General features: G+C 37.5%; 1 protein-coding gene across 3 annotated transcripts in view; it reads right to left on the bottom strand.

Moving 5' to 3' along the window:
- The window catches only part of REPS2 (RALBP1 associated Eps domain containing 2), a 172,563-nt gene that overhangs the window by 25,834 nt on the left and 127,332 nt on the right, over positions 1-19,397 (bottom strand). For all 3 annotated transcript variants that reach the window (XM_081126456.1, XM_081126454.1, XM_081126455.1), the window contains one exon: positions 12,432-12,493. In XM_081126456.1, the coding sequence (XP_080982582.1) occupies positions 12,432-12,493 (62 nt within the window). The remainder of the gene's footprint in view (positions 1-12,431; positions 12,494-19,397) is intronic.

The following is a 19,397-nucleotide window of genomic DNA, read 5'->3' on the forward strand; positions in this document are numbered from 1 at the left end:
TAAATGTAAACAAGAGGGAAGATTGATCTCTAACGACTTCAAAAATACGGCACATTTCTAACAGCACGTGCTGGGATTGGGCTGAAACAGTGCCCTAGACAAAAACAAAACAAAACAAAATAAAATAAACAAAACAGAGCATGCTGGTACCAATGAGCCAGTGATGATGCACATTTCTTCCCGACTCCACCTGCTATCAGCCACAGTAGGAGGATTTACAACAGAGACACCAGCAAAGGCTACAAATCGGGGCTTTTTGTTTTTTTCAGAGAGGTTTAACAGCATACCAGAAGGTGATACCCTGCTGAGCAGAGCAGAGTCTTCAGGAGGGAGTCTGAAGGGAAAAAATCCTTTATTCTGTTTCCACTGACAGGCTTATTTCCCTCTTTATTGCCTTGAAGGTGAGGCCTTAGTCTGGTTTCTTCTAATTGTGCTTGAGAAACACAGAGTTGGGAAGGACCACCCACAGAAAGCCTTTGAAGCTGCCAGTTGAATAAAGGATAGCTGCTCGAGGTTTTGCTTGTAAAGTCTAAAAGAGAGAGCATCTTGATCAGATAAAGGTCCTCAAGGCAAAGCTGCAAACTAGACACAGGCAGCAATTATAGTCCTTGAGTCAGGAAATAGTGGGTTAAAAGGCTGATGGGGAGACTGATCTGTCTTTCCATTGATTCATCTCCTCACTTCCATTATTTTCAGAAACAGGTGATGATGTGGATTTAGCCTATAGAGTGTAGTTTGCTAACCCCTGATATAGGCAAAGGGCCAGCCAGTGAAAGGTCACAGAAGTGGGAAAAAGTGTGCTTCTAAGTGGTTCAGTAAGCTAGTATGGCACTCATTCTGGGCTTGTGACCAGTAACTTTTGGCTATCCTGAATCTGTTGTTCTGTGTTTGCCAACTAGCCCCTGCCTCTGTTTCACTGGGCTTGGAGTAATAACAATTATTAACAGCTAATTGCAGTTGAGGGCTGACAATATGCCAGGCACTGTTCTTAGTGCTTTATGGATACTAACTCATTTAAGCATCACAAGAACCTTATGAGAGTAGACACTGCCATTATCCCCATTTTACGGATGATGAAACTGAGACACAGAGAGGCTAAGTAACTTGCCCAAAGACACACAGCCAGTAAGAGGCAGAAATAGGATTTGAACCCCAAGCCCAGGTTCTTAACTACTCTGCCAGACTGCCTCCTGGTTGTCTTCCATTGTCCTTTCTCATTAACACCATAGCACATTTGAGCACCTTTCCATCCTGCCCCATTTCGGCACTTCCTCCTCCCTTGACATTTGGGAGTGCTTCCTGGTTTCTCTTACTGTGTGGAGGGGGGATCGGAGAAGAGAAATAAGGATTCCATTAGTTCAAGAACCTAGAAACCAACCACAACTGACCCCCAGGAGGAAAACTGGGCTAGCTTGTTATAGGAAACATGGTGTCCAGCTATTACCTACAACGCTTGACAATAAAGCATGAGGAAATGGGTTTAAATGACACACACAGAAAATGACACAGTTGCATATACACATGATGAGAAACTATAGAATGGCTGGCATTAGGCAGGAGGTTGAGGAAGGCTGAAGGAGCTACGAATAAGGAGCGTCACAGCCTCCTGCAGTTCTCGGCAAGGTGTGGGCCTGCGGCAAGTACATTCCTTAACACCTGACGAAGTCTTAGATGAGCGCGTGGCATCTTCCAGAGGAACGGTGGTAGCAAAGTAACTTTTACACAACAATATCATGAGCACAAATAATAAGGAGGGAGGAAACCTAAGAAAGAAAACAAGCTACCAGTGGTGACGTAGAGCTAATTCATTAATTTCTTCATAACATAAAATGTATCTCTAATAAAGATAAGGTGTCAACTCAGTTGTAAGAAGAGAGAGGTTAAGAAAATAATTCTGAGATGCGGTTGTACAGCATAGCATAGTAGGAGGAGCTGGCACTTTGGGGCTAGACAGACAGGGTCAGAAGCACAGCTTTAACTCTTACTTGCTGTGAGTGACTTTAGACAAATTCCTAAAGTTCTCTGTGCCTTAGTTTAGTTATCTGCAAAATGAGGATAGCAACAGAGCCTACTGCATATGGTAGCAAAAATTAAATGAGTTGATAAGTGTAAAGCACTTGGAAGAGTATCTGATGCATAAGCACTATACTTAAGTGCTTTGTAAATTAATAAAATAAATAAGAATCACAATGCCTCTATGGTTTGTGTACTTCTAAAATCTATTTTAAAATTATTTATGATGCTGAAGTTCTGTCTTTTTGTTTCATTTTAGAAGGCAGAATAAGGGTTACTTTTGCTTAGCAGATCTATAGTTAATTTTTGTGACATACAATAAATGATTTTTCTCTCTAAACGCTATCATTAAATTTCTAGCACTTCCACAGAAACCTTTCCTGGCTCTCCTCATCTCCTTTCCCAGAGCTGGCTCTGTCACTTACTAGCTGTGAGGTTCCAAGTAGCTCACTTCTGCTTTCTGAACCTCATCTTCCTCTTCCATAAAATGATATGCAATGACAGATGTAAGCATGGGCACCAAAGTGTTAAAATAAAAAACACTTAGACATACTCGGAAGCAAAAGATCCCTGTGGGGCCAAATCACAAAGTGCAGGCCAGGCTGACAGTTCAGAAGCAGGGAGAGGCACCTGGGAGCTGATACATAGCAGAATAATAGAGATTTAAATGCCCTACATGAGGCGAAGCCAGAGGCTAAGGTGATGTTTCCCTACCTGCAAAGCTGCAAAACCAGGGTGGAGTCTGTGAAGGTGCTCAGAGCTATGTACTTAGGACAGGAAGCGGAAGCAGATATAACACTGCAGCCTGGTCTTGGGCCAAGCCACCATCTGGTGCCATCTGCACAATCCCTGACACCTGAACCAGATGGACGTGCTGAACCTCAAGTATAAGAACTGGGCCTAGACAGGAGGCCCATGAGTTCAGGGGTGTGGGGTGCTAGAAAGACAGGCACTCAGAGACCCGAGAATGAAATTTAAACTCCAATTCAAAAGAAGACTGCTAAACAAATTTCCAAAAAGCACAAAGAAAAAAATCCAACACTAAGAACAGCCACAAAAAAATAATAAGATGAATTTACACCTGACAAAAATGAAAACAACACTAATTTAAAATAACTTTTAAAAAATTATGTTTAGAATCCTCCCCAAATTAAAATTAGGTAACATATCCTAAAAAAAAAAAAAAGAGAGAGAGAGAGGTAAGTATGTAACAGAAATTGGGAAAAGTGAAACAAAAACAGATTAATATTTTAAAATAGATTATAAAACCTGGAACCATACACAGTTATATAAAAAGAGTGATTAATTTAGAAGACAGAGATTTCATCTAGAACCAGCCTAGAGAGAGCACAACATAAAAGGATAAAAGAGCCATTACTAGAAATAAAAGATGTGTTGACAGGCATAGAAACATAGCTAATTGGAGTTCGAGAAGAAAATGGAAGAAATAAATAGAGAATCAAAACCCGCAGAGATACGATTAAGAGTGTTCTAAAATTAAAGACATGATTTTCCAGATGGAAAATGCACACCAAGTGTCATCTTGGAATAAATAAATTCAAATCTATGCCTAGACACATCACAGTGAAACTGAAACAGAACATCGAAAATAATGATTAAGTTTTAAAAGCCACCCTAGAGAAAAGAAACTCCAAAGAAACCAAAAATAGATTGACAGCAGGATTCTCAGTGGCAGCAACAATAAATGCCAGAAAAGAAGGAGGTACTACATTCAAAAAGCTGAGGGAAAATAACCTTCAAACTAGAATTCTATACACAGCACTTCTATACCATTTAAGAGAAAGGGCAATAAGAGTTTACTATCCAGAGAACACAGATGAAAAAAACTACTAGAAAATATATTTCAGTAAGCTGTTTATTTGAACTTCACAATTGCTGGAGCCATCCCAACTATATGATTATGTATTATTATATGTCTTAGCATAAGTTCTGGAATCATGGTCTCTAAAAGTTGCTCCCAACAGTAATTTTATTCTGATAAAGCTGTGAATGACTTTTTTTTAGTCTAACTGTCATATCGGAGAGCTTGTAAAAGGAAATCTTTAAGAGAAAAACTCCCTAATTTCCCCATCTATTTAAATGTCTACCAATTACTTAGTAGTCTACCTCCAAAAGCTTAACAGTAGACATTGACATTTAGGACTAAAACGTCTGGAGATCTTCACGGATACCTCAACTCACACACACACTACTCATATAATCTTCCGAAAATTGAGAATGTACTTATATAAAGATAGGTAAATTGTAAATTAATTACTTAGGTGACCCCTTTAAACTGCTAAATAAGAGTTAGTGGAGCCTGGCTGGTGTGGCTCAATTGGTTAGAAGCCATACCAACCATATACAGAAAGGTTGTAGGTTAGATTCCTGGTCAGAGCATATACCTAGGTTGTGGGTTTGATCCCGGGTCGGGGTACATATGGAAGGCAACCAAAAGATCTATCTTTCTTTTCTTTTCTTTTCTCTTTTCTTTTCTTTTCTTTTCTTTTCTTTCTTTTCTTTCTTTCTTTTCTTTCTTTCTTTTCTTTCTTTTCTCTCTCTCTCTCTCTCTCTCTCTCTCTCTCTCTCTCTCTCTCTCCCTCCCCCCCCCTTCCCCTCTAAAATCAATAAGCATGTCCTTGGGTGAGAATTTTTTTTTAAAAGTTAGTGGAAATTCACTGAGGAGTCAAGGACCTCAAAGACCCACTGGGAAGGGAACACTGGCCCATAACACTGGGAAAGTGAGTCAAAATCCAACCACAGCAAAGGGGCCAATCACTATGTCCCATGGACTTTCAAGATCACCCTCAGAGAGCAGAAGACCTTACTGTCAAGGTTCATTATGTACGTTTATGCAGCACAATCAAGAAACCTTTCTGTATTCAGCTGTTACCCCTCTTTCTAATACCTTCCATGTAATCACTTTAATGGATGGCTAATATCCGAGTAGGTGGATATAGAGTCTTAACCAGAGCCTCCTTAGACATTTATGTTGCATTGGTTTTTATTTTTATCAATAATACTAAAATAAATGTCCTCATAGAACTCTTCATTTCTTTTGAACTAATTCTTGGGATAAATTCTAATGGCATTTGTTGACAGTTAGCAAACTTTGAGTGCTCCTTTAAAAAGGAGGAGTTTATACTTAATCTTTTCTCCTCTATTCCAATGCCAGTATTTCATCACTATTTCTCACTCTCGCTTCTCCTTGAATTATCATTACAGCCATTTCCTTTGCCTTTTGAATTTCTCATTGAGTGCCAAATGTTTGAGAATAGTAGTTTTCAAATTCCTTTAATAAATCCTTATAAAAGGACTTGCAGAACTCTGGAGATTTAATCAACAGATGTTGGTTTAAACCACAACTGTTTCTTCATGCTACATCAACCTGGAGCTATGATTAGCAGTTTGAATAATCTATGAACCAATTCTACAACTAGGGAACATACAGTAAAACATACTGTCAATTCAGGGGGGAAAATACCTTAAACAAAACAGGATCACTTTACTGGAGTATTCAACCTTGATAAATTCAAAACAATGTTACCTACATGGAGAGATAAATTTATCAAAACCTGATTTTAATTTAAAATATAGCCTTGTATTTTGACCAGAGAACAATATAAGCTTAAATACATTCTTGGTCAGTCTAGTGAAAAGTTTGTCAATTTTATTGATCTTTCCAAAAACTCAACTTTTGTTTTTAATGATTTCTCCATTGTTTTTCTATTCTCTATTTCACTTATATTCACTCTGCTCTTCATTATTTCCTTCTTTTGCCTATCTTTGGATTTAGCAGGCTCTTCTTTTGCTAGTTTCTTATGATATAAAGTTAGCTTATTAATTTGGTTCCCTTATTTTTTCTACTTTTATTAAGATATAATTGGCACACAGCTCTGTATAAGTTTAAGGTGTACTGCATAATGACTTGACTTACATATATTGCAAATGATCACCACATGCTTAGTTAACATCTAATCTACTCATAGAGTTACAATAAAATATTTTTCCTCGTGATGAGAACTTTTAAGAAGATCTACTCTTCTAGCAACTTTCAAATATTCCACACAGTCATCATGCTGTGCACTCCACCCCCAGTGCTTATGTATCTTGTAACTGGGAGTTTGTACCTTTGGACCATCTTCATCCAATTCCTCTACCCCTACCCCTGCCTCTGGTAACCACAAATCTGATTTTTTCTATGTGTGTGATTTTTGTTTTTGTTACTTAGATTCCACATATAAATTAAATCATACAGTACATGTCTTTGTCTGACTTCTTTCACTTAGCATAATGCCTTTAAGGTCCTGGATCCATTCTTTCTTAATGTGTTTACAGCTATAAATTTCCCTGAGGACTGCTATCACTGCATTCCATAGGTTTTTTTATGTTTTGTTTTCATTTGTCTCAAGGTATTTTCTATTTCACTTGTGATTTCTTCTTTGACCCATTGGTTGTTTAAGAGTATGTTGTCTAATTTCTACATATCAGTGAATCTTCCAGTTTTACCTCTGCTATTGATTTCTGACTTTATTCCATTGTGGTCAGACTAGACAATTTGTATGATTTCAATCTTTTTAAATTGTTCAGACTTGTTTGTGGCCTAACATACGGTCTATCCTGGAGAATATTCCATGTGCACTTGAGAAAAATGTATATTCTGCTGTTGTTGGGTGGAGTGTTCTATAGATACCTGTTAGGTCTAGTTGATTTATAGTGTTGTTCAAGTCCTCTACTTCCTTATTGGTCTTCTGTCTAGTAGTTCTATCCATTACTGAAAATGAGATATTGAAGTCTCTATTACTGTAGAACTGTCTATTACTCCCTTCAGTTCTGTTAGGTTTTGCTTCCTATATTTTCAGGTTCTGTTGTTAGGTGTGTATATGTTTATAAATTTATCTTCTTAATGGACTGACCCTTTTATCAATACATAATGTCTTTCCATGTCTCTCATAACAATTTTTGTCTTAAAGTCTATTTTGTCTGATACTAGTATAACCACCCCAGTTCTCTTTTGGTTACTATTTGCATGGAATATCTTTTTCTATCCCTTTACTTTTAACCTATCTGTATCACTGGATCTAAAGTGAGTAGACAGCCCTGGCCAGTGTGGCTCAGTGGTAGGGCATCAGCCCAAGCACCAAAGGGTCGCAGGTTTGATTCTGGTCAAGACACATACCTGGGATGCAGGTTCAGTCCCCGGCTATGGTCAGGGCAAGTGCAGGAGGCAACCTACTGGTCTCTCTCATATCTCTCTCCCTCCCTCCCTTCCACTCTCTCTAAAAATCAATGGAGTTGGTCCAAAGGTTGTGGGTTATCATTAAGCTGATTAAAAAACAATGGAAAAAATATCCTCAGTGAGGACTAACAATAAATAAATAAAGTGAGTAGAAAGCATATAGTTGGATATTTTTAATCCATTCCATTTTTGCCTTTTAACTGGAGATTTTAATCCATTTAAAGTAATTACTAATAAGGAAAGATTTACTTCTGCCGTTTTACTATTTGTTTTCTGTCTTATACCTGCTTTGTTCCTCAATTCCTCTATCACTGTCTTCTTTTGTGATTGATTTTTTTTCTAGTGTACCATTTTCATTACTTTCTCTTTTTTTCTGTATATTTTTTAGTTTTTTCCTTAGTGGTTACCTGGGAATTATAGTTAACATCTTAACTTTTTAACAAACAAGTTTGAATTAATACCAACTTAGTTTCAATAATAACAAAAAATCTGCTCCTTTACAGTTCCACTGTCCCCTTATATATTATTCACAAATTGCATATTTATACATGTTCCCATTAACAGATACATAATTATTGTTTTAAGCATTTCCCTTTTAAATCATATAGAAATAAGAGAGGAGTCACAAACCCACATTGCAATACTACTGGCTTTTATATTTACCAATATAGCTACCTTTACCATTCTTCATTTCTTTGTATGGTTTCAAGGTACTGTCTAGTGTCCTTTCATTTCAGCTTGGAAGACTCCCTTTAGCATTTCCTATAGGGCAGGTCTACTAGTGACAACCTCCTTGAGTTTTTGCTTATCACATCGATGCTTCTCCCTCCCTCCCTCCCTCCCTCCCTCCCTCCCTCCCTCCCTCCCTCCCTCCCTCCCTCCCTCCCTCCCTCCCTCCCTCCCTCCCTCCCTCCCTCTCTCTAAAAATCAATGGGAAAAAATATCCTCGGGTGAGGATTAACCAAAAGATATAAAAATAAAAATAATAAAACTCATTTCATTGGTCACCTCAGCCCTTCTGTAAATCCCTCCTCCATCTCTTTAAGGGTCAAAGTATTGATAAAATGCTTCCTCCATAATGCTTTCATCTTTTAGTGCTGCTTTAGTATTCATCAGACTGCTGGTAAAGAGCACCTACCATTAAAGGTGAGATATTAGTGATATAAATAGGAAAATTCTGAGCACATTAGTCTACAGGGAGCCCCAATGCATCAAATGTGATGCTAATATAAAATTGAACAGATTATGGTTTGTATCAGAAAAATCTTTTCTTTAGTAAAGATAATTACTCTGAAGCTACAGCTCTATCACAACTGCCATAAGAAATTTGGCATGAGATCAACACTATTAAAGGGATTTAGACCCTGAAGTACCAAATAGGCCTTAGCAGAGAACTGACCTACAAGCAAGCACCAACTCTATAGATGTCATTTCATTTGGTTTATATGCACACAGTGAGCTAATAAGTTTAACTAACTCTCATTTTAACACTGTTCCCTATAAAACAGTTAACTTTAATTACTTTTTAGTCATTTATGCTACGAATCAGTCATTTTTTTAAATAAAAATAATTTTAAAAGAGTGTGTCACCTCTTTTGAACTAAACCAAAATACCACACTCTGGTCTCTAGCCTGTTCATGGGAAAACGTGGGACACCAAAACATTTAATTCTTCACACAGTCACTGGGTCCTTCTTGATCTTACCTACAGTATGAAAAATAAAAAGATCTGTTTCTTTGAATTTACTCCTTTCTCTAACTCCAGGGCCCCATTTGTATAACTTAGTCCAGATGTTCATATCACCGTGGTGTTCAGTGTAAGTAGAGGCCAGCTAAACTGGTTTTATGCTGAAAACCTCTATTCATCTCTCTCACTTGACAACACAGAGATATACTTTTGGTATATGTAGAAATGATCTAAATATACCTTTGTGCATATAGCTGAAAGCATACAAACTCTTTTCTCTTATATACTTAAAACTTAGAAGTACATCACTGATTGGCCACATAGTTTTTAAAAGTGTTCCTTTCTAGGGAATAAAACATTTTCTTGTTTATTTTAATCTAGTTTTGCCCATTTAGCAATTTAAATAACATGAAAATTTTAAATCCAAGAATAACCCAAAAACATTTCTCTTAATCTCTTCTCAGAACTACTAATAAATATAATGATTTTAATTATACCAGGCTTCCTGGTTTCTCCCCTAGGTACTACAGTTTAAGGCCCATAAAAGAAATCTCTGTAGTAAAGTACAGGGTGGGGAAAAAGTAGGTTTACAATTATTCATATGGAAAATAATACAATAATTAATAAATAATAATATACAAATAAACTGTTTCCCATACTCACAACTGTAAACCTACTTTTGCCACACTCTGTATATATTTCCAAAGTCAGAAAGATTTTCCATATGTACCAAGGAACATTCAAAAAAATTTTAACAGCGCAGAAGAATTTAGGGTTTAGTCGTAAAAACGACCTCATGAGAGAGTAAGCAAGAAGGAATAGAAAAGTGAGGAAGAAAACACAACTGAAAACATTACAATTTGAAACCCCAAGCTAATGCGCAGTAAATTTTTTTTTCAGCTCTTCTAGAAAAAACTGTTGGCATAAGATATAAAAATTTAACTTTAATCACATAATATAGAGATGAGGTGACAGATGAAAGGGCTTTGGAAATGTTCTTACCAATACCTTAAGACTGGTGTATAATAATGCTTCCTAACCACTAAGCCCTCCGGATATGAATAGGTATTTTATAAATAAAGAGATGAATGGTCACACAAGCTAGGAAATTGCCAGCTTTAACAAAATTGACCAGGTTTCTTTACTGTAGGACTTCAAAGCCTTTCACAGGCTTATATGCACTGGGAATCTCCCAGAGTGGGTACAGACGCAGCAGCCTGCAAATGTGTGTTACCACAGAGCCCTAGTAATGTCTCCCAGAAGATCGTTTCAGCACAAGTAGTTTGGGGAAGACAAGAATATACAGGTGATTAGGTGAATTTTTCCTGGGGCCAATATTCAGACTAAAGACAATCGTGTGTTTATTTCCCAAGACGTCTCTTTTGAATATGTGTGCCCCGCTTACAGTGAAGGAAGGTGGAGAGTGGGGGGGAGGTGGCCTGGGGGCTTCTGCCTGCGTTCTTGCACGCCTGTTGCTGTAGTCCACGATCTCCACAGCTAGACAGCTAGGTTGCAGACCAGCGCTGAGTGCCGGGCCGCTGTTTGCACAGCGATGGGAAATTTAGTAGACAAAGCAGCAGTCTCGTGCATTAACGGTGAGTTGAGAATTCCCAGTCCCGTCAGACCCTGGGTCACTAAGCCCCACAGCAAGCAGGAAGCCACCTCGAGCAGCTCTGATGAGGACTGCTGATAGCAGCACGGTTCACAACCAGGAAGCGACCATTGGCTCTCGCACAGCAGGAGAGAGATAAGGAAGCTGGTCACAAAAGCCCTTTCAGACAGGTCTCCCACTTATTCAGCCAGGTGGCTCCCAAGCCCCAGTTGGAAAGCAGCAGCTGGCAGAATGCCCACTAATTTTGCTGTGACAAAGTCCAGGTTTGCTGTTGGTGCAAATCCAGAGCCTCGTCTCATCCAGGCCCTCCTTAAGGGGATGTGGTGAAAGCCTCAATCGCCAGTGCAATGGATCACTGTCTTCCTGGATACAGACACTCTGACTCCAGTGATGGCAAGGGAGGGACCTGTAGGAGATGGGCCCCGGCTTGGGAGCTGACTCTACGATTTACTATGTCACCTTGGGTGACTTGCTTAACCCCTATATGCTTCAATTTCCTCATCTGTTAAAAAGAAAAAAAGGATAATATAGGGTGTCCCCAAAAAAATGTATACACACACTTTGAATAATTATAAAGGCTGTGTTTATTAAAATACATTTCATTTTCAAAGTTGAGCTATCAGCTGTTAAAGTATGTATACATTTTTGGAGGACGCCCTGTATTAGTACCGACGCAATAGACTTTTTATGAAGATGAAAGAATGCATTGAAAGCACTTAGCTTAATGCCTGATCTACTGTAGATGCTCAATATACACAGCTAATAATTAAACAAGCAGAAATTATAACCAGGAAAAGGCTTAAGGATGGAACTAAAGCTTGGCATTAGATATATAGCAGAGACTCAATAAATACTTACTGACTGATTAACCAACATCTCTTAAAGCCAATGCTGGAGTATTGGAAAAAGGGTTCTCCCTTGTTTATATGTGGTCAGGAAGAACATGGCTTTTATTACACTTCAAACTGAAGCAGGAAATCAATACCTCACGGTATTTACATCTCAAGATTGAGTGGATGCCACAGACCATCTAATTCTCTAAATGGACAAGCAAATGTTAAAAGTGGTTTCAGTGACTCAGCGAGTCCTGAGATGCTCCATATGGAAAGGTATGCCGTGAACTACCCAGAGCAATAAGGTAGAAACTAAGAGTACTTATAGAGAAATTGCCCAACATTTTCTGCCAAAAGTCAGAGAAGGTCTTTAAAGATAAAAAGTCTCTTAAGCAGCAATTAATGAAAAGTAGGATCTGTTGCACCCTCCACCACACTCCACAGATTTGCTTCTTGCTTCTCATTTTCAACTCCACAAAGAATGGTGAGGAGTCAGGCCAGAGTAGCACATGTCAGTAAGGCAGAATAAATTCACAGATGAAAGAGACTTGGGTGACATGCTTTCCCAGCTCCTGCTGTTTCAGCTTATTGTTCCCAGGGAAAATACAATCCTAAAGAAAACATCATGGGCCCAAATCACAGCACTAACCCCAGGTTAATAAGCATTTCTTTTTAGTTTATGCAGAATTAACACAGCTCCTAAAACACTGATGAAACTATAGGCACCAAGACTGCACATGCTATACAGAAAAACCATGTCTCCCACCCCCAATGGGAGAGAAGCCCCGTCTACTACTCTTTCTCTGTATGAAAACCACATGCAACTCTACAGTCAAGAGTGAACTCATACACATTTGCTTGGTTGCTTATGGAGGCTCCACATGAGGTTAGGGGACTAGCTAGATATGAAGAAGCTCAACCACTCTCTGCTCTCTTGGGAACCTGACAGGCCAGCTGTGTGGCGATCCACCCTCACAGAGGAAGCACAGTGGTAGGATAACTTCCCTACCACCCAACAGTTTACAGAAATCAGCATCTGTCTCCTACCTGTGATGCACAAGGTCTTGGAGGGAGTGCAGGTGGTGGAGGTAACAATCCTGACTTAGTAGCTGAAAAGAAAAGCATATACTGTTAAGGACCACCAAAAACAAAACAAAACACCCTTCTGCTTGTTAACTCGGAATAGCAATAGCATTTAACATGTTTAAGTTTTTAAAATCCATTTGAAGGCTTAATAACAAAAAGAGTACATGCATTTTCTAATCTTCTTCATTTTTATCCTACCCAATATTCAAGTATTTACACAGGCTGTCATGATTAAGAAAGTGTAAAATGGTAAGAAAAAGACACCCTTTGATCAAAAAACTGGAACCCAGAATAGGAAAGGCAGTCAATTCCTCATTATTCTGCTATTAATTTTTTAGTTTCAAATAATCTAGATCCTTTTTTCTCCCTAGCATTGGGCCATTACACTGCTCATTGGCTCAGCAAGTAGGCTGCGGAAACTGAGAGAGCCAGAATCTCGGGGCAACAATACTGCCCTGTGAGTGAGTGGGTCTGGTAGTGGTAGGGAAGGTTGAAAGTGATGGACTAAAATGATATTTAGGGATTCTTCAAAGATTGAAATTTCCTTTTCTCTCCCTAATCCTTATTATTATGGATAATTAAATCTGTTTCTAAAATAACCTGGTCCCACCTGGCCAATGTGGCTCAGCGGTTGAGCATCAACCTATAAGCCAGGAGATCGATTCCAGTCAGGGCGCATGCCCAGGTTATGGGCTCGAGTAGGGGGTGTGCAGGAGGCAGCCGATCAGTGACTCTCTCATCATTGATGTTTCTCTCTCTCCCTCTCCCTTCCTCTCTTTGAAATCAATAAAGATATATTTAAAAATTAAATTAAATTAAAAATAAAATAACCTGGCCCCATCTGAAGGATCTTTTGAAAGAAACTTTCAGTCCATTTTTTTTTAATTTTGTGAAATATAGAGGAAATTTCAGTTAAGCCAAAAACGTTTGAATTGTAACCTAATGAAAATAAACATCTGCTATTGAATTATAAATAAAGTTCATAATCATGAAGAAATAAGTTTATTATTACACACTGGCAAGTTAAACCACATTCTTTACAGACTCCTTAGAAAAGCACAGTGTGCTCTATATAACTATATATAGTTTATTTGTAAATCTTTAATATGTGTGCTAATATTTAGACAATTTTCTGTGCCTTAAAAATAAATCATAGCAATGTGCCAAGAACACAGAAGTTTTTGCAAATCACTTTTGATTTTTCCTAACTAGGTCAGACAAGCTAGAAGATGTAGTCTGGGGCTTTCCACAAAGGTAACTCAGTAATTTCATAGAGATTTTCATTCTGAGCCAGTGCACAAATATGGTACAACCATGTGGGCCCATCGATGATTTCTCTCAATCTGTCTTTCATTAAAATTTATGAAATACATCAGTGAGTCAAAACTCCAAAGGTGATGAGACCTTGAACAGCCTTCAATAACAAAGCTCGTAGCAACAGAGAATGACAAAAGCCTCAGGAATTATCCATCTCAGGGCCCCTACTCTATAGGTCCTCATGGCCTTTAAATTACCAATTACTTTAAAAACAAAGTGAAAACACAAACAAAAAATCTATACATGCTTTTAAGGGAAAAGCCTTGCACCAGAATAAAGCATTTGTTAAAATAACCTTTTATTAACAAAAGAAGACTAAGGAATATGCCACTTAATTAAACTGACTTCTGCTTCCAGCCGAGATAGAATAACAGAGACCAGATTTACCCTCCCATTTGAAATAGCCAAAAATAAACATATGTTTTTTATATGAAACAACAGTTAAAGGCACTAGAACAAAACATATAAAACAACAGTTTTCAAGACACTAGGAAATCAGGCAACAAAAGTTATCCCTGAGAGACAGGAAACAAACATGTGACTGACTGTCCCTGCTTACCGCCCCGAGACTTACTAGAAACATCCAGATTCATGTCTAATTTCATTTTTACCATTATTTAATTTTTGAAAACAAATGCTCTGTTTTAATAAAAGATGATGTAAGGGTCTGGTTCTGAATATACTTTTGAATAAAACTATATCACCTACAAATATTCAGTTTTGTTTCCTCTTTTCAGTACTTCTATCTATTTTTTTGTTTTGATCTTACTTACCTGGCTAGAACATCCACTGTGAAGTTGAATTATAATAGTGATAAGGGCATTCTTGTCATCTCAAAGGTAAGGCCTTCGCTATTTCACCATTAAGTATGGCATTTCCTGTAGGCTTGTTGTAGATACCCTTTAATGGGTTATTAAAATTCCCATCTATTTTTATTTTGAGGGTTTTTTCATGACAATTTGTTGAATTTTTTTCTTGTAATTTGTTAATACGGTAAATGACATTATGAATTTTTTAATACTAAAGCACCCTTGCAGACCTAGGAAAATCCCAACTGGGTACAGTTTTTATATCTGCTAGATTTAGTTGGCTAATATTTTGTTTAGGGTTTTTGCAACTATATTTATAAGACTAACAAATGAATTTCCTTTCTCATCTGGTCCTGTTATGCTTGATTTGGGTGGAGCGTGTTCCCTCGTCTATACTCTGGAATAGGTGTGTGAGATCAGAGATTTTTGTATTGTTGAATGTCAGCAGAACCATCTGAGCCTGAAGTTTTCTTTAAAACAAGATTTTTAATGATTTCACTTTGTTATAGGATTATTCAAACTTTCTAATTCATTTTGATAAATGATTTTGTCTAGACATTTATTCATTTTGTCTAAATTTTCACATTTGTTGCCATAAAGGTGTTCATAACCCCCTTATCATCTTAATCTCTCCACATGTAATTTTATTTTTCCATTCCTAATACTATTTGACATCACTCTAGTTTTTCTTCATTAACCTTGCCTGACATATGTCAGTTTTATTATTCTTTTCAAAGAATCACCTTTTAATGATTTTGAGCCTATTTATTGTATGCTTGCTCTCTATTTCATTAATATCTGCTCATTTCCTTCCATTTACTTTCTTTGGGCTTATCCTAATGTTCTTTTTCTGGCGTAAATTGGTTGCTTAGTTCACTAATTTCTAGCTTTTCTTCTATTCTAACATAAGCATTTAGGGTTATAAATTTTCTTCCAGGTATCTTTTTAATAAAATCTCATAGGTTTTGATATGTGATATCATTCAGTTTTAAAATTTTCCTAATTTCCATTACAATTTTTTATGATGTTACCTTCTCTCTGAAGTTTATCCTTTAGCATTTCCTTTATTGAGAGTCCATTAGTAGCCAGCTTAGTCAGTTTATTTGACTGGAAAGTCAGTATTTTGCCCTCATTCCTGAAAGATGATTTTATTGGGTATAGAATTCCACACTGACAGCTATTTTCTCCCAGCACATTGATAGTAACATTTCACTGTCTTCTAGCTTCCGTTACTGCTATTGAGAAGTCAGGTGTCAACAGAATCAGTTTTTTTGGTAGATAGGTTGTCTTCTCTCTGGTTGCTTTTAAGATCTTCTCTTTGTTTTTGATATTTTGCAGTACCAAACTTTACCCCATGTCTGCATGTATAGATCTTCACCCTTTTTCTTTCATAACATGCTGAACTTCTTTGGAATTTTAGAATCAGATGGCAACCTATTAACTTTGGGAAATTCTCAGTGATTTTTCAAGTATTGTCTTCTCACCATTTTCTCTGACCTCTCCCTCTGGAGCTCTTTGTCTAACTGCACTGCATTCTGGATCATTTTCTAAGAACTATCATCCAATTAGCCAATTCCCTCTTCAACTGTACTTAATGTCCTGATAATCCAGTCTTTGAGTTTATTTCAATCACTCAATTTTTCATTTCTACAAGTTCCATTTGGTCTGTTTTCAAAATGGCTTTTTCATTTTCACAATTTCTTAGCTGCTTACTCATTTTCTCCATCTCTTTTTCTTCCAACATATTAAACATATTTACATAACTGTCTGTGTCTGATAATTACAAAATCTGAGGGCTTTGAATTTCCTACCATTTTGTTGCTTCTGCTGGCTCTCTCTGTGTTCCATTGCCTAGAGTGTGTGGCAACCTCTGACTCTAAACACATTCCTTGGAACTTTATCTGTTAAAATACTTTGGGGCCTGGGTAGAAAATGGGTTCCTCCTCTATTACTTCTGCCAGAAATCCGAAGGCACTATCAACTTGTGACCACTTTAAACTAAAATTTTGGCTTGATTCTGTGTATGATTCCTAGTTTCTATTGTCCTGAGATTTTGTTAAATGTCCTATTGCATGACTTTTGAATATATAGATAGTAGCCTGAATATTTTCAACTAATCTCACTCTTACCTCATTAACACAACATAAAGAGAATATTTAAATTATCTTGTTTAAAGTGCTTAAATTTGGAACTGGGAAGAAAGATGAGCGACTGATAGCCGAATGAGCAGTAAAGAAAGCAGAGAGGAACCAATTTGTAGCACAGAGGGCTCCCAATTCTCAAGAATTGGTGACAACTCCTCTGAAGTAGGAATAAAATAAAGAAAGCAATAAAGAGTAATTAACTGATAGTGGATCATATTTCCTACCCTTCAGGAAAAGGGTATACCTTGACAAGCCCCTTAAAGATCTGGTTCCAGCTATGCCTCATGCTGTTTTGGCTTCAGGATCCCTGCTTCTGTGGTCCCTCTGCCTGTAGTAGCCATTCCCTACCCCTAATTCACATGGATACCTCAGAATATAGCAAATGACCAACAAATATTTGAACTAACGTAAGAAAGAACTATAGGATTATGCTCCATCTCCATATCTCTTAAAAGACTGATTGAAACAGTTTAGGAGCAGTTAGATCCCAAGATTTTTCTCCCACATTCTGCAGTTTCAGCATGTTTCCCACTCCAGCAAAAAAAAAACAAAAAAAAAAAACCTGGAAATATTTTTCTTCTCCAGGGAGGACACCAGGCCCAGATGAAGGCATTAGGGCCATCCTGAAAAAAGGAGGATTAGTAAATGTGTATACTCTGGATGCCAAGATTCTTCCAGTGCTCTTCCTCTCTGCTCCTAGACTGTTACATCCAGAGAGTGGAAAAATGTGCTCCAAGGAATTGGACCAGCCAAGAAGGAAGATCTAGATAACAACATCAAGAGATCTCCAACAAGATTGCTGAGCAAGATCATTTTACCATGAAGCCCACAGATGGCCAGTCCCATCCATCTGTTCTTTTACTCCAGTCAGCTCTTTAACCCCCATTCTTAAATATAAGCAGATGATAAAGTATCACCAGATATCTGCAGAAATTTTTCTAATCTAAGAGCAATAAAAATAGAAAAAAGTAACCGCAAAGAAACAGATTAGATCTATACTAAGAGAAAAATTTAATTGTATATTATTAGCATGGCCACTGTGGCTCAGTGGTTGAGTGTCGACCTATGAACCAGGAGGTCACAGTTCAATTCCCGATCAGGGCACATGCCGGGTTGTGGGCTCCATCCCCAGTAGGGGGCGTGCAGGAGGCAGCCGATCAATGACTCTCTCTCATCACTGATGCTTCTCTCTCTCTCCTCCCTTCTTCTCTCCGAAATCAATAAAAACATGTTTTTTAAAAAATAAATGTATATTACTAATACTGTCAGAATGATCATTCAGTTTATTCCAGAAATATTTAAACATTTATTATGTGCTAGATACTATTTGAGATGCTGGTAAAACACCAAAGTGGAAAAAAAACACAGGAAGAAAAGTTCTACTCTCATGAAACTTATATTCTACTGAGAAGGCAGATAATGGGGTCGGGGTTAGGGATGAAATTTTAAATAGTCATCAGGGAAAGCCTCAATGAGAGAGATATGTTATTTGCAAAGATGAAATAATGGGATGCTATTGAAAAAGGTATTCAAAAAATTAAAGAGTATTTGGAAATTAAAAACATAATAGCAGAAAGGAAAAGCTTAGTAGAAAGGTTCTTTATATGTTTAATTGAGATTTATTAGATCTTGATGCAAAGAATGTTTCTGAGTTGTCTTTGTCTCTTTTTTCCTGCATCTGTCACCTTGCCCATGGTAGGTGCAATCAGTCATGAAACAGTGTGTAACTGGTACATGTGAGGCACTGTGCTAGGCATTGGGATGCACAAAATGAAAAGATGTGATCACTGCCGAGTCAGTACAAGGAGTGAGGTCCACACATTTTTTTTAGGAGATGTTGGGTGTAAAGGAAGCTGAAGGCTTGTGGGACATGTAGTGTAGGTACAGTTATAAAATATCAAGATGCTAGGGATCTTGAAAGCCGGCATAACTATAGATCTAATCCTATAGATAAAAATGCTTAATTTCTTCATTAAGTATCTTTTAACATTCAAAAATAAAAGCTTAATAGAAAGGTTCAAATATAATCTAAGGAAATCTTACAGAAAGTACAGAAATATCCAAATAATAGTTCCTCAAAGAGATATAGAGCAAATAGCAGAAAGAAATCGATTAAATAGTTCAAGAAAATTTCCCAGAAATGAAGAATATAAGTTTCTAAATTAAAAGAGCCTACTGGGTACCCAGGACAATGGAGGGAAAAACAAAACAAAACAAAAAACAGATCCCTGGCAAGGTACATCAACATGAAATTTTAAAACACTAGAGTTAGAAGATTCCACAAGTTTCCAGCAGAGGGTGGTAGAGGAAGGCAAGCCACATACAAACGATCAGGAGTCTATATGGTTTTAGACTTCTTAATATACCACTGGAAGCTAGAATTCATTGGAGTAATGCCATTAAAATTCTGAGGAAAACTTATTTCCACAATAATTGTATGCCCAACCTAGCAGCCTGCATGATGGTTCAATTAAAGATATTTTTAGACATTCAGGGTCTCAAATTGAGTTCCAGCACCCTTTCCAAGAAAGCTACTCAAGGATGTTCTCTACCCAAACAAGAGAATAAACCAAGAAAAAGCATGACATGGACATAGGATAAAGGCTTTCCAACATGGGAGAAAGAAGAAGGGAATCCTTATATGACAGTGTAGGAAG

This window comes from Miniopterus schreibersii (assembly GCF_964146895.1).
Source record: "Miniopterus schreibersii genome assembly, chromosome: X".
Taxonomy (NCBI): Eukaryota; Metazoa; Chordata; class Mammalia; order Chiroptera; family Miniopteridae; genus Miniopterus; species Miniopterus schreibersii.